Below are 15,689 nucleotides of genomic sequence, written 5' to 3'. Positions count from 1 at the left end.
CATTGGCACATACTGTATGTAGGTAAAGATTTTGGATAGCAGCCCACAGATGCACCTATAATCAGTGCATCCGATTTACTTAGTTAACAAGTTACTATTTATCTAGCCACTCATCTCATACACTTTTGCTTGATGTTGCCCGGTTTTCTTCCCCTCCAGGAGCTGAAGTTACTCAGACAGACAGTCCAGACCTGAGAGCCAGCGTGCACTACCTTCACATTATTGACAATCAGCAGACTCTGTTCGAGCTGTCCCACAGACTGGAGCCCAGAGCATAACAGCGCCACCTGCCAGATGTTCCCCGGGCCTGCAGCGGTGTCACTGCTTGAGCGTCTCGCAGCCAGACTGTCGTCTTGTGCTGCGTGTTTTATTCATGGCAACAGAACAAACATCGGGATGCTCCCACTCTATGCTCCCACCCTCTGAAGCACTCCCTCCTCACCCAGCACCGACTGAACGGACATTGTTTACTTCAGGTGTGATTTTGGTGACGTGCACTTACTTATTTTACCACTAGGAGGAACTAGAGGGGTAGAGCCCCCTTCACGGCCAAAACACGGGACTGAGTGGAACTCAGCCTGACGACCTGTCAGGATCCCCGGGTTGTGCTCCTTGCGACGTAATGGTTTTATTACCAGCCAGCTACACATAGTCAGTATTTTGTTGTTGTTGTTGCAAAATCTCGTATCTCCCAAAGGATCCCACTAACAGGAGATCGAAACAACGTTCTTAACTTTGATGTGAGCTAGCGTAAAGACATTTTATCGTAGACGTTTTGGGCCTGTTCTATTGGTCCTTTTGTCATGAAACGTTCACGCAACGTCCGAGGCAGCTGGCATTTTCAATTGGAGTTACGAGGTTTTGAGGCGGCAGTGACGAACTGCTAGTTCGAAGGGTGGACGCGTTCCTCTTCGATGTTGTTTAACTGAAATGCTGTTTTTCGATGTTGTTTACCACTTCTTTTACGCCGTGGCTCTGCACAATGCTGTTGTTTATGTACGTGTTGAGTGCATAACAGTTTAAATAGTGGTAATATTGGAACACAACCTCGTCATGGGCGTCGTCACAGGAGCTTTTCAGGGATAACCTGTTGTTTGAGTGAGAGAGAGCGAGAGAGAGGGGGTAGTATGTAACTTGCGTGGGACGACAAAGTGATGTCACAGATATACGCCTCACAGAGACTTGTGTAATTACGCAAATATCGTTGCTATTGTGATTTTTTGTTGGTTTTTTTGTTGAATTAATATATGGCAAAACCATAAGTGGATATTCCTGTGCTTGGGGGGCGGGGCTTTGTCCCCGCTCCTGTAACATGGCAGTATTATTTAATTAATGTTTTTGTTTTTTTAGCTCTGTGCAATGCTTAAGACTCCTTATACAGTCGTTACTGGAGTGCAGTGTTTTATATTCATATACAGTCAGATGCATAAGTATTTGGACAGTGACCTAACTGTTGTCATTTTGCCTCTGGACACCAGCTCAGTGGACTTGAAATGAAGCAATTAATTATAGCTGCACCGATGAGCTCTGCAACACCAAAAAACCTGGAAGACCATGAAAGACGACTAAAGTAGACGATCTCTTCACCACATTTCGTCAAATCAAGAACACTGTTGAGGGAGTGGTGGTATCACTGCCAAAGTCTACAACTGAGAGATGTCGTCTCAATCTTCAAGATGCAGACTGGTACTGGTAACGCTCCAGAGCAGAAAGGTCAGATTAGACCGCTGGACAGGTGTACCAAATTAACTTGGGAGTTTTTGATCTTAAGCAAACCAAATCATCTGTCAAACATGGTGGAGGCACTGTTAGTGCATGGCCATGTATGGCTGTCACTGGAACTGGGTCGCTGGTGTTTATTGACTACTCAGTTTAAAAAACATTGAGATCGATAGGCAGCAGTACAAAGTTGTGTCACTGTCCAAATACTTACAAACCTGACTGTATTTTTTTTTTTTTTTTTTTTTTTGAGCCATCCGATTTATTTGTTTTTCTGATGCCATAGAAAGGCACCACTGGACCTCATTCGCTGTAGGGAGATTTCATTTCATTTCAGATAAACGAGTCGCATGCATGCACATAGTATTTGCACTTCTCATCTCTGTTTATACAACAATGTGTAAGAATGTACATAGTTTATATATGTAAGTTTATTGTGAGGCATCCGCATATACATACGTTTCCGTGCCAAATGCTAAGATTATTATTATTATAATTATTATTAATATTACTATGATGGGAGGGTGATGCAATATTGAGTCTAGTTCAACAGTGTGTGCAACTTTGTTTTAGCCTTACCTGCAGCTATCAGAGACCCATTTTGTGAAGAAATGGTATGCTGTCGTTCATGTAATTCCCTGGATATCTATATATTTCTGTTGTGCTATTTTGTTTTCTGTTGTTTTGTTTTTTTGGGTTTTTTTTTTCCAATAGGTGGGGTCGCTAACTAACACTAGTTCACTAGTTCACAGTTTTCTTTGTCTGGTTTTGAAATGCTTTTAAAGGAATGCTCGGAAAGGAATTCCTCTGACTTTTTCGAAGAGGCGTTTGATGAAAAGCCATGAGCTGTCGCAGTATTTTGCCAAATCAGACCCATCTCCCAGTCCCTGACAGGATCGGAAATCTGATCGTTGTATGTTTTGTACTGACCTTTTTATGGCGTTCTAGGACTGATGCATTTCGCTCTTATTTATAATACCTTTTAAACTATTTAGGCCTGACGCGAAGGAGAGTAATGGTGCAGAATGTTCTTCGGGCCGAAGCGACGGCTGTGTGAAAACTACAATCAGTGATTCCTCGTAGAGAATGGAATATTTTGATATGCTGAACAGTACTGTTTTGCAGTGGCCTGGTCTACAGAAGTCCTGGCATAATTGTGACTTGTCCTGTGGTGTACAGTATATGGCAGGAGTGAGACGAGGGAAAGTTTGTTGTTTGTTATTAATTTTTTTTGTTTGTTTGTTTGTTTTTTTGTTATTCGATTCTGCTCTATTTCACACCATGTTCAGCTGGTTTGCATGTGGTAACGAAGACCCATCAATGAGAAGGAACATGCTCATTGTGTCCTGCAAATGTAAATAGAAATAGATATGCTCTCTATTATTATTTATGTTCCAAAACGAGAAATGCAAAGCAATATGTTTACCCTCTGTGCAGTTTTCCCCCCTTTGTTGCTATAGAAACCACACACAACTTTTCTATAATATGCATTTTTACAGCAAATGAGTCAATAAAACATTTATGTAATATTACTACCTGTCTCCCGCTGTTTTTCTGTCTGTCGCGTCGGTCCTTTCCCATCAGTTTTCCAGTTTACAACCTGAAACTACCCTCACAGTTGTCATATTGGTGGAGTCACACTGACACCTGGTGGTCATCTGTGATTGACGTATGTGTGGCTTAGACCCTGTTCAGGAGGTCAAGATACACTATATGGACAAAAGTATTGGGACATCTTCTCATTGATTGTTTCTTTCAAGAGTATTTAAAAAAAGAGACTCCCTTTACTGTCCACTGTTACTATTAGATTTTGCAGCATTGCTGTAAGAATTTGAGAAATTGCATTGGGGGCTGTTGGGTGCTGGGGGGTTTTGTACCCTTCTACCCACACCTGGCTAGGTTCATCTGCTCCCGAGAGTCCTATTCTCTCTACAGGCACGTTTATTGGTGGGAATTACAGGGAGGTTTATTTCTGATGGCTCTTCCATTAAGGTCATAATATTTGTACAGTAGAACAGTGCACCACCACTCCAGAGTATGCTAAGAAGAGAACTGGCAATGCTTTGCTCCCCTATTGTTTTTAAAATATGAATTTTCAAAGTTTGCATTATTAGGCTCAACATTTATGGAGCCCCTGATGTGTCTTTTTTAACTATAATATATATATATATATATATATATATATATATATATATATATATATATATATTATAATAAATAATATACTGTGTTTCTAGTGAACCCAAAATAATACTTTAAGACCATGAAACAATATATAAATTATGATGTGGCCTCAACAAATTATACTCTGGCCTCAACATATTACTATACAGTATAACAGTGCACCACCACTCCAGAGTATGCTAGGAAGACAACTGGCAATGCTTATAAAAATTAATATACTGTGTCCACAAACGGTTTCCAGTGAACCCAAAATAATACTTTAAAATCATGAAACAATATATTAGCTTGTGGGCTCAATACATTATGATGTGGCCTCAACAAATTATGTTGTGGCCTCAACATATTATCCTCTGGCCTCACCATATTACTATACAGTAGAACAGTGCACCACCACTCTAGAGTACTCTAAAAAGACCATCCTGAAGGTCAGTCAGGTGTTTTTTTAAAAACACTATACACTAATGTTGCTTAAAAAGTTTACGGACATTTTTTGCTTCTTGAAGATCCTGTTCAGGGTCTCATCTCCATATAATAGCAATACTGTCTAACAAGCATGCATAAAGGATATACGTTTTACACGATGCTCTTGTTTACCATGTTACAGCTCATAAAGGTCATGAAAATAAGCTGCTGTATTAAATCTTGTCTATTAATGGCTCACGGGGTCAGACAAAGGTGAGGTCATGAGATGTCACGTACAGTTTCTCACCTAATCTTATGATAAATATGAGAATCTGTGGAGAACAGCATGTTAAGCAGGTCATCTTCAGTTGCGCAGTCGGTGTTTTCACATCAGACACAACCTACAGGTGTGAAAACACTTCCACCCACTCCAGCGATATCAGCAACATACGGCCACTAATGAATTAGTCTACTAACGAGGCCTATTTCAATTAGCCAACAGTTAATTAATTCCCAGTCTATCTGTCAAGTGTGTGCTCAGCGATACGTCTTGGAAACATGACAACCTTTGGTGGAATCCCACCCTGTCTACCTCATTTGTTGGAGCTTGTGTCCAGCCCTGTTGGCCCGGAACACATCTCTGTTTGATGGTTGGTGAGTTTTTTGATGCGAGTGGGTGGAGTTAGTTAAAGCCTTCAAGGCCAAAGCCAACAGCTTAATGCGTAAGTGCAAGGAGTCCTTATGGTGAAAACAGAAGAACATACGCAACCCTGAGGTCAATCAGTTATTAGGAGGTTTATCAAATATGGAGTTCAACGCAACGGAAGCTCCAACTGCCAAGGGAGCGTGGTCCCTGCTGTCGTCTGCACCACTGGTTTGCTACGTCATCCTGGTGCTGATGGGAATTCTGGGAAACTCAGTGGTCATCTGCGTGGTGGGGGAGGACATCGTACGCAAGCAGAAAGGGGGGCGCAGCTCAGACATGATCCTGGTCAACATGGCCTTCACCAACCTGATGGTGTCCATAGTGAGGAACTTATTACTGGTCTTGACAGACATGGGGATCGAGGTATGGAGATATAGGGGGAGATCATTTGGGGAAGTGGGAATGGCGTGTACTGAATGAGTGACTGATGAAGGTCCCAAAGAGGGTACTTCAGGTTAGTTAAAGACGTTTTTTGAGGAACCATCAATTAAAAAAGTGCTGTTAATGTATGTTAAAGTAAGTGAACTTTCTTAGAACTTCATGAATAAATTAAATACATCAAATATATCAATATAACAACAACAATCAGAAATGTTGACCTTCTACCAAACGGAACAGGACCTATTCTGCCTCAAATCACAGCTGACAGCGGTTCAACAACACCAACAATGGCCATCGCTAATTAACTTTTAACAACTAGCTTGCTTGTTTGTTTCTTACATGACTGAAAAAAACAGATAGGCCAATGTATGAGGAATGGGCCAATAGAAATGGTTTAAAACTACTTATTATAAAATCTTCTTACATTAAAAGTTACTATTTGGAGATAAGAGATATTCCCTGCCAACAGACGTTTATATTAAAGAAAATCAAGCAAACACTAGAACTGGTAATGCTTTGCTTCCCTACTGTTTTTACAATATTCATTTTTATTTACATTTTTCATTAACATTTACATTTAAGGCATTTAGCAGACGCTCTTATCCAGAGCGACGCACAAAAGTGCTTTGCTATTTACCCAAGAAAAACCTCAGCTAGTTTGAATAGACTAATAATTCAAAGATCCTCTAAGCTTAGACGCTACTAAACACAAGTCAATAAGGAGACCATAGTACTAAGTTTGCACCATCAGACCCCAAAAGTATGGAGCCCCTGATGTGTCTTTTTAAATATGAAATATATATTATAATAAATAATATACTGTTTCCCCAAATTAGGTTTCTAGTGAACCCAAAATAATACTTTAAGACCATAAAACAATATATATTAACTTGTGGGCTCAACAAATTATCTTGTGGCCTCAACATATTGTCTTGTGGCCTCACAATACTATCATCTGGCCTCAACATATTATTTTGTGGCCTTAACATATTATTTTGTGGCATCAATAAATTGTTCTCAAAATATTATCTCATGGCCTCAACATTATATATTGTGGCCTCAAATTATAGTCTTTTGTAACCACTAGAAACTAAACTTGTGGTCTTAAATATTTCATTCTGTGGTCTGGAATTATTATATTATGGCCTCCATATATTATTATGTGGCCTCAATGCGTTATCCCATGTCCTTAGTATTTAATGGCCACAACATATTATCTTGTGGCGCCAATATATTTGGTGACCTCAACATATATATATAATATATGTTATATAATATAATACAAATATGAAATATATATATATTTTTTTCATATTTGTATTATATTTATATTTTTCATATATTCATAGTTTTCATATTTTTTATTTTCAGCCTCAATATGTGGCCTCAACAACATATCTTGTGGCCTCAATGCATTATTTTTATGGGCTCAATGTATTGTTTCATGATTCTAGTTGCCTTACATTATGTCATTTTGTAGCCACTAGACACTTAATTTGTGGCCTCAGTTTATTACCCTGTGGCCTCAAGGTTTTATCTTGTGGCCTCTAATAATATTATTTATTTTGAAGCCACTAGAAATGTAATATGTGTCCTTATTGGGCCTCATAATTAATATTACCACGTGGCCATGCCTTTAAACTGTCACATTAAGGGCTCCATATAAATTTCTTCTTCAATCATCAATTTATCCACTTTCAGACTGAGAAGGTCATGCTAAAAAAGTGAGTTTTGGTAGATAAACCCACACAAACGTAAGGGGAGGACATGTTGGACATGTAGGAAATGCAGGCTGATTAACATTTACATAACCTTATAAAGAACTTGTCCCCTTCCTCTCTTGTTATGTTGATAGATGTTACCCTCTAAAGTCTGGTGCCAGGTTCTGATGGGCATATGGGTATGGCTGCGCTGTGCCAATGTTTGGTCAACGTTCTTCGTCAGCGCATTCCATTTTCAGACCTTGAGGCGGGTCGCCCCTCCTGTGGCTAGTCTAAAGAGAGGGCCCCCTCCATCTCTGCTGATGGGTTTCGGTCTGATCTGGACGCTTAATCTCATCTATTCAGTCCCTGCCTTCATGTTCTCTACTAAAGGAGGCAAGAATGCTACTGAGGTGAGGGTGAGAAATGAGCGCAACACTGGTAGACCACGCCGTACAATTCCTTGAGAAACGAACCGTGCTGGCATGATGATTGGTTGGTGGATGATTGTCTTCATCTATAGTCAGTAACCGTTTGTCTTTTGCTCATTTGCTCCATGCAGACATTAATGTTGGTGAGCAGTACTACACGTCCATTACTGGGCTGCTTGTGGAACTTCCCCTCCGTCTACAGTGGCCTGGCCTTTGCCACCACCTCCATGGTGATCCACGAGATCATCCCCATTGTGCTTATGAGCATCACCAACCTGGGATCACTGCTCACACTGTATGCACACGGAAACAAGCATCACCCCACACACAAGAGTGAGCACGCTCCCGTCACGAACCGGGTGCCTGCAGAGAGACGAGCAGCCAAGGTCAGAACACAGGGCTCATAAATAGCAGCGCAAGACAATTAAGCTTAATGTATGTGCTGGCAGATGGTGCTCAGAGTGGTCGAGTTTCATGCAGTTGAAACCGGTAGCTGAAAAATACTCAGTAGCTCCAAATACTGGAATTTAAGCATGTTAGATAAACAGTGCTACACAGAGTCTCACTGAATCACTGCATTGCGAGACATCAGTTTACAGCCAGTGCAATGTGCACTTTCAATATACTGTGCAACCAACAGTGTGGTTACTAAGGTGAACCTACAAATGTTTCTAAATTACATTAGACTATATATATAAGTACATATAGCACATACACTATATGTCCAAATTTATGCATCTTATAAATGCATTCAGCTAAGCAAAGGCACATGCACAGCTTGTCTAGTCCCTGTAGAAAATGCATTGCCAATAGAATAGGACTCTCTGGAGCAGATAAACATGAATCTATTAGCTCCATACCTAATGCCAGGTGTGGGTTAGAGCTGTGGAGCAGTGGAACAGTGTTCTCTGGAATAAAGGGTGGTGCTCCAGTTTGGGGTGGTGATCATTTAACATCCTGACCTCACTGACCTAATGCTAGTCGCTGAACGCAATCAAATCCTCACAGCAATGCTTCAAAAAGGCTTCTGCTAGAAAGCCTTTCTTCCTGGACAGTAGAGACAGATCCTCCAACAAAAGCAGGATAAACTCTTTTTTTAATACTTTTAATAATATATATTCCACTTGGGATAAATATACTTGATTAATGATTAGGTTCAGTGTACTGCCATTACAGTACTTATGTGTTTGTTTATCATTTATAGTGTCTTAGTATTATTTAGTATTTTACTTAATAGAACTGAACAATTGTCCATTAACTCATTTACAAACAACGTCTAACTCTTAACTATTTTATTCAGATATTCAAAGTACTGAAAGAAAATGTCATAAAATAGGAATTTTTATTTTATTGTTTGTTTGTTTGTTTGTTTTTGCTTTTATTTGTACTTTAAAGGAACAAACATGATCAAACATGAAAGTACCATGTGAGTATCGCCAGTAACCTGCTGTTTCTTTAAAGAAATGTTGTTGCTACGTCTGACAAGCCATTTAGCAGGTCATTTCTACCGATGGACTTTTTAATAGCATTATCAAACAATTTAGCCAGTTTTAATTAAATATATTTAATTAATGTAGCAGAAATATTTTACAATATGTAAATATGAAAATAATATGTAATAATTGAATAATTCTCCAGGCCAAACCTTTGTCACTATCAAATGCACACATACATTCACAGCAGGTACTGAAATATATAGTATATATCAAAAGTTTTATATATACAATATTTTTTTATGTTGCAAAGCCCATATATTACCCCACATATATAAAAGCAGAAATCAGCCTTTTGGGAAATTATTATAAAATTAACAATATATTATATTAGAAATGACAATATTGTACATACTGTACATTTCCAGTATTTGAAGTATATTTTATCATCATATATAATTTCTGTGCTTTTCTGTCTCCATCACAGTCACAAATGATTAAACAATATCAATATGCTTCAGTAAAATAATACATCATATGAATTGTCATACATGCTTTTTCTGGAGACCCATTTCACAGAATTTATGACATACTGACACTATGACTGGTTTGATTCCCTCTAAAACCAAGATCTTTTTCTCCACAGGTGATCCTTGCCCTCATCATTTTATTCATCACCTCCTGGGGCGCCAGTGTCGTCTCAGTAAACTACTTTAACTATAACCGCGGTCCGTCATCTGCGTACATGCTGATCATAGCACGGTTTTCCAACAGTGCCTTCATTGCTTTGTCCCCTTTCATACTGGCTGTGGGACACAGGAGACTCCGAGCTGTCTTAAAGTCTGTTCTCACGTGCAAATGTAATTAATTCATTCTTAGAAATTGATGGCGTGTGTTCTGTACGTGGTGCCGGGTGTGTGTAGTGACCATCAGACTGCAATGAAAAAAAAGTCAGGAATTTTATAGACTTGATCTGTGAGTGGTTCTCAGCCAGGGGTTGTAACATGTGGGCACTTTGGATTGGATGGTTAGACCAGCGCCTTTGTACAAGTTGACAATGTGGTGAAGATAAACATCAGGATCTATCTGATTCTCTAAGATCTCTAAGAACTCGGAGAGAGAATCCAGGTCACATCTACTGGATTGCATTGTTTATTATTCTACCCTGTGGTTAAGCCCTTTCCCTGTAGTTAGCATGATGTTCTTCGGGTGTTTGTGTTTGAAGTTAATCAGACGTTACTCAGTTCTTACTCAGAGTCGCTTTTAACATTCACTGACTTTGGCAGCTGTCATTGGACAGAGCTTTCTGAGTAGGGTAAACAAGAATAATCAAAAAACAACAAACCCAACAACCCAGTCAGGTTCCTATAAGGTTCCTTGGACTAAATCTCATTGAATTTGTTCTCACTGCTTTCAGCATTCACTCGTTTCAGAGCTCTGTGACCCCTTTATGTGATGTGAGACAGTACATGAACCAAAACTACAGTACTGAACCAAAAATCCAGTTCTGCTCAGGGTCCAATGGAACACAAGATACACCATTCCCCTTAGAACTCTCACTGTCTGGAAACTGTCAATTCCAGACAGTAAACACCTGTATTCACAAGCTTGAAAGTGTCATTCAAATAAATAATTCAATTATTTATAACAAGGTTCTTGAAGATACAACAGAGATGGTGGATCTTCTACTGTGATTAAGTACAGGGATGATCACTTACCTGTTAGCTTGTAGACACCTCAGCCTTGGTGTGAGGAATTTTCTCAGGTGAGTCTTTGGGAGTCTTTTGCTAGTGGAGATCAGACCTCCTGCCTGACTAACACATGGTTCAACCATCACTGTGCTCCTACAGAACCTGATTATCTGATTGGTGGTTGGAACTGAACTGGGTAGAGCTACAGGAATCAGGCGCTATTGCAGGTAATAAATTCTAGTGGAGTAGACACTGGGGATGAATGCATGGATGACTGGAAGTATGAACAATTGATTGAATGAGTGTCTGCAGGGGACTGGAATGACATTTCTGTGATATGTTTTGGGCATATTTTTGTTATATGTGAAATCTTTATATGCATATATACATGTATGTGGTTCTGGAAAAAAGTTGTATAAACACATTGCATGACATTCTGCTCCTTAAAATAAAATATTCAAATTCTAGCCCGTGTAAACCTTTAATATGTCCAGTTAAAGCTGGACGTTTCTCTATAATTGCACCATAATTGCTTTGTGGTTCATTTAGAGAATTCCAGCATTGACGCAACCCACCCTCAACCTTTTCCCTCATTGACGATATCAGCGTGTTGATTTATTAGCTTGCTAACGAGGTGTGTTGCAATTAGCCAGAGTTAATTAATCCCTTGCTCCTCGGTTAGAATGCATGATCAGCTCCTAGGCCAAAAGGCACCACTATTTCTAGTGGAATCCCATTCATACATGATTCCTTAATTGAACCAAGGTTGTGAGCCTGAGGGACCTGATCACGAGCATGTTTGGTCTGGTGACCTGCGTTACCCTGAAAACCAAGGAGATACGACAGAACTCTGCTCGGGATTGGTGATATTTAGTCGTTGGGGGTGGGATCAATTGTAGGTGTGGAGAGGAAGTTCTGAAACTCCTGTGTATTCCAGGATTCATCTCAGGTGAAGAAGCCTCATTCAGGGCTAACATTCACCGGACTAACAGACTTGTATAGGCTATTTAACAGTAATGGAGATCAATGGAACAATTACCGCAATCAAAAAGGGCACAGCAGGACAGTTATCATCTGTGCCCATGGCCATGTACCTGATCCTGGTGATGTTGGGTGTTTTTGGAAATGCCATGGTGATCGCTGTGGTGGGAGAGAGCATCGTACGGGAACCTGGAGGTGGACGCAATTCGGACATGATCCTTGTCAACATGGCCTTCTCCAACCTGATGGTGTCCATGACGAGGAACATCTTGCTGGTCGTCTCAGACCTAGGGCTCGAGGTATGGTGGATGGAGGGATGAACATGTATGGAACTCACAGGTTCAACGTTTGGAACTGGGCTGGACATTAGGCTGCAGTATTGACCAGTCAGTGCTACCTATTTTTGAGGAGAGAGGCTATTGGTCAAGACAAATCCATAGACCTTAAAATAAGGACACCTTAAAAAACATAAAATAAGAGGAATTTTGAAATTAACCAATTAGGAGCATGTGATAGGGCAGCAATATTACAGTTCATGCTTGCGTTATTGATATTTTCTTTAAATATTATTTATTACATATTATTAGTTCATTAAATTATTCAATGATTGACCAAATTGACAGTTAATTTAAATAGGCAGTGTTACTTATGGTAATAATAGTAATAATGGTATGGTAATTAATAGTTATTTAAAAAAAAAAAACATTAACATGATTTTTTTGTTGTTTGTTCTTATTATAGCCAATTACTTTATATGTATTATTAAACAATTAAGGGCTGCAATTAACAGCTTAATTCTTTAAATGGCTGCCTTAATTGTTTGATAATACAGATCACCTCATCGGTAGATCTTTTCTTTGTCACATGTTAATAAGTTTTTGTGTTATTAATTACAAATGAACTAATTAACTAATTCTTAATATATTTAATTAACTATACTTAAATAACTATATTTGTTCCTTTTACAACCAAATAAGGTAAAAAGAGGTAATATGTTTAGACAGAAAACATCAATAAACATCAAGTATTATCAAGTATTAATCTTTTTCAGGTTTTTTACAAATAAAATTCCCATAGTCATGTGTTTGTATATTTCCTGATAAACAGGCCCAAATAAAATGGTCCAAAATGACTTGGAAAAAACTTTTTCCGTAACAATTAATATGAAGTTAAAAAGCTTTTTTCTTTCTGAGACTTCTTTCCTTCTGAGATTTTGTTACAGAAGCAAAGTATGCATGACTGTGTGCACAGTCTTAGCTTGAGAGTAATTAAGAACCGTGAGCGAGCGTAGTAATGAACATGAAGTGTTTACTGCATGAAGAGATTGCAGGATCTGCATAATATATCAAATTAAATGGTAAATTAATTGGTACTTAGGTCTTGCATTATTGCATGGTAAGTGGATTATCTATGCCTTAATTAATATGGATATTAATCACCTATGTAAGAAATGTGTTTTGTGAATGATGAGAATCCATTTGTATACATGCTGTACTAACCTGCTTCAGCAGCGTCTGGCTTTAATAGTGTTTTCATTAATGTTTGCTTGATTGTTTCCCAGCAAGAACCGAGATCTTTGCCAAACATAATTTCTGTAGAAATATGGATACACAAGCAGGAGCGTGTCTAGACATATGGGGCAAAAACAGAATTTAGAGGGGCACAGCTGTTACCCTCTGCTTGCCTAATAATATTACTAGTTATTATTATTATTATTTTTTTATTATTATGAATACTACTACTACTAATAATAATAATGTTAATCATAAATATAATATAAATAGTAATTAATTTAATATTATATAAATATAAATATTAATAAAAATAATAAGAAGAAAAACAATAATAATACATTGTTTAACTTGTCTGTTGTGTGTCTGTCTTTTAAATCTTTACAAACTTCCATTTATCAAAAAAATGGTCTGCCTCTGACTAAAAGCGTTAGCTATGCATAATATAAATGCGTAAATATAATTTAATATATTTAAAAATAATAAAAAGAGACAATTGTCATATAAAAAATCTAAAATATATAGCTGCAATAATTAAAAGTTTTACAACAATTAATCTTTGCAGACCTTTTTTAAGTGGACCTGTTTTTTACACATCAATAGCTAGCTCACAAAGTGTTTTTAATAACACTTTTTTTTTGTATCGGTTGGCCACAATGTTTTGATATTGAGAAATCTGACCTCATAAAATGTTTTATGTCTCTACAGGCATCTTTTAAAATATCAAATGTACTATTTGATGGCCAATGATTTAAGCACAGTATGTGTTCTCAGCCCTTTCTATCTCTTTAACACCCCTGTAGAATATTTTGGTTGCAAGGAACATTTGGTAGCACGGCTTTCTATTTTCTCTTAATGTCTATTTTTTTTTTGAATATATATTTTATTGTTTTCCAAACAAAAGAGAGATATAATAAACAAAGAGACTGACGCACCACAATAATGTTAAAAAAATATAATGGTAAAGAAAAAAAAGCTTAACTACAAAAGCAGTGGGGCATTAAAAATAAGCTATTTAGTTAGCATAGAAATAGTATAGTATAGTTCCTAAAGAAGTGTTTAATATACATATATATATAAATAAAATAAAAAACAGACTCACAATTGTTTGCATGCCTTTAAAACTTCTGCTGTTCTTTTTTTAATGATCTTCTCATGTCTTTGCTCAAGGTGTTACCCGGTAAGGACTGGTGTCAGCTCCTGATGGGCATGTGGGTGTGGCTTCGTTCAGTGAATGTTTGGTCAACATTCTTCCTCAGCGCTTTCCATTTCCACACTTTAAGACGCATAGCCCCTCCCATTGCTAGCCTGAGCGGCCCCCGGGGTCCCCCCAAAGGCATTCTACTGGGGTTCGCCTTCATCTGGACCAGCAATCTCCTCTACTCAGTACCTGCCTTTGTTTACTCCACCAGTGGAGGAAAGAACGCCACAGAGGTGAGGACTAAACAGATGTTGAGCTGGCACTAGCTTTTACCAAAATTTATATACATATTTTCATATTAAGGGTTACAGAATCCTATCTCTCTTCTGACTGGCTGATTACTTCAGATATACCGCATTCAAAACCCAGTAATGGCTGAAATGTGTAAAGCAACCTCTCCTCACTCCTTGTTCCCCTACAGACGTTAATGTTGGTGAGCAGTACCACACGTCCATTACTGGGCTGCCTATGGGACTTCCCCTCTGTCTACAGTGGCCTGGCCTTTGCCACCACCTCCATGGTGATCCACGAGGTCATCCCCATCGTGCTCATGAGCGTCGCCAACCTGGGATCACTGCTCACACTGTATGCACACGGAAACACACACAGCTCTGGGAATAAGGTCCAGGATGCTCCTGTCATTCGTAGGGTGCCTGCAGAGAGACGAGCAGCCAAGGTCAGAACATCTGCACCCATTGCTGACACAGATGAGCAAATGCACACACACAGCTTGTTTAGTCTCTTTAGAAAAGTACTGCCAATAGAATAGGACTGGGACATACCTAATGTCATTCTCTGGCACTCCATCCAATGCATCCACTTTTGGGATAAGTCGGGGGTGGGGATGAGGTGGGGTAGTGATCATCCAACACTGTGACCACTGAGACTAATGCTCTTGTTGATGGATATAATCAAATCCTCACAGCAAAGCTCCACACTCTAGAGACAATTACTCCAACAAAAGCAAGATAAACTCTTCTTTAATACCCTTGATTTCAAAAGAAACACTAAATGAGTAGGCGTCCCAATACTTTTGTCCATTGAGTGTATGTTTTGATTTAAAACAGAATAAATGAAGGGCGGTTTCTGAGACACAATGCTGGACATTATATGTAATTTTTTCTCCTCCTCAGGTGATTCTTGCCCTGATCCTTTTGTTCATCATGTCTTGGAGTGCCAGTGTGATCTCAGTGAACTACTTCAACTATAACCGTGGTGCCTCATCTACATACCTGCTGGTTCTCGCACGTTTCTCCAACAGCCTCTTTATTGCTTTTTCCCCCATTATACTGGCCGTGGGGCACCGGAGGCTCCGAGCATTCATGAAGTCTATCATCTCACACTGAGAG

General features: G+C 38.8%; 3 protein-coding genes across 6 annotated transcripts in view; all 3 read left to right on the top strand.

Annotated features, from left to right (window-relative positions):
* Window positions 1–3,251, top strand: part of rapgef5a (Rap guanine nucleotide exchange factor (GEF) 5a) — a 97,696-nt gene extending 94,445 nt beyond the window's left edge. For all 4 annotated transcript variants that reach the window (XM_072675313.1, XM_072675312.1, XM_072675311.1 and 1 more), the window contains exon 26: window positions 160–3,251. In XM_072675313.1, the coding sequence (XP_072531414.1) occupies window positions 160–278 (119 nt within the window). In that variant the 3' untranslated portion in view covers window positions 279–3,251. The remainder of the gene's footprint in view (window positions 1–159) is intronic.
* Window positions 3,252–5,110: 1,859 nt separating this feature from the next.
* Window positions 5,111–9,824, top strand: LOC140551043 (olfactory receptor class A-like protein 4). Its single transcript, XM_072674412.1, has 4 exons — window positions 5,111–5,374; window positions 7,248–7,505; window positions 7,655–7,909; window positions 9,603–9,824. The coding sequence occupies exons 1-4, from the start codon at window positions 5,111–5,113 to the stop codon at window positions 9,822–9,824; spliced, it is 999 nt and encodes a 332-aa protein (XP_072530513.1).
* Window positions 9,825–11,663: 1,839 nt separating this feature from the next.
* Window positions 11,664–15,686, top strand: LOC140551210 (olfactory receptor class A-like protein 4). Its single transcript, XM_072674594.1, has 4 exons — window positions 11,664–11,927; window positions 14,310–14,573; window positions 14,762–15,016; window positions 15,474–15,686. Exons 1-4 carry the CDS (start codon window positions 11,664–11,666, stop codon window positions 15,684–15,686), a joined length of 996 nt encoding a protein of 331 aa, XP_072530695.1.
* The last annotated feature ends 3 nt before the right edge of the window (window positions 15,687–15,689 follow it).

This window comes from Salminus brasiliensis, chromosome 3 (genome assembly GCF_030463535.1).
Source record: "Salminus brasiliensis chromosome 3, fSalBra1.hap2, whole genome shotgun sequence".
In the NCBI taxonomy this organism is placed as follows: domain Eukaryota; kingdom Metazoa; phylum Chordata; class Actinopteri; order Characiformes; family Bryconidae; genus Salminus; species Salminus brasiliensis.
This window is presented reverse-complemented; position numbering and strand designations above follow the sequence as displayed.

What these genes read in the sequence shown, in the direction of transcription:
- LOC140551043 (XM_072674412.1), top strand. Translation starts at nt 5,111, where the DNA reads ATGGAGTTCAACGCAACGGAAGCTCCAACTGCCAAGGGAGCGTGGTCC. An exon ending in TGACAGACATGGGGATCGAG is followed by an intron (nt 5,375 to 7,247) that starts GTATGGAGATAT and finishes TTATGTTGATAG; the next exon opens with ATGTTACCCTCTAAAGTCTG. An exon ending in GAGGCAAGAATGCTACTGAG is followed by an intron (nt 7,506 to 7,654) that starts GTGAGGGTGAGA and finishes TGCTCCATGCAG; the next exon opens with ACATTAATGTTGGTGAGCAG.
- LOC140551210 (XM_072674594.1), top strand. Translation starts at nt 11,664, where the DNA reads ATGGAGATCAATGGAACAATTACCGCAATCAAAAAGGGCACAGCAGGA. An exon ending in TCTCAGACCTAGGGCTCGAG is followed by an intron (nt 11,928 to 14,309) that starts GTATGGTGGATG and finishes TCTTTGCTCAAG; the next exon opens with GTGTTACCCGGTAAGGACTG. An exon ending in GAGGAAAGAACGCCACAGAG is followed by an intron (nt 14,574 to 14,761) that starts GTGAGGACTAAA and finishes GTTCCCCTACAG; the next exon opens with ACGTTAATGTTGGTGAGCAG.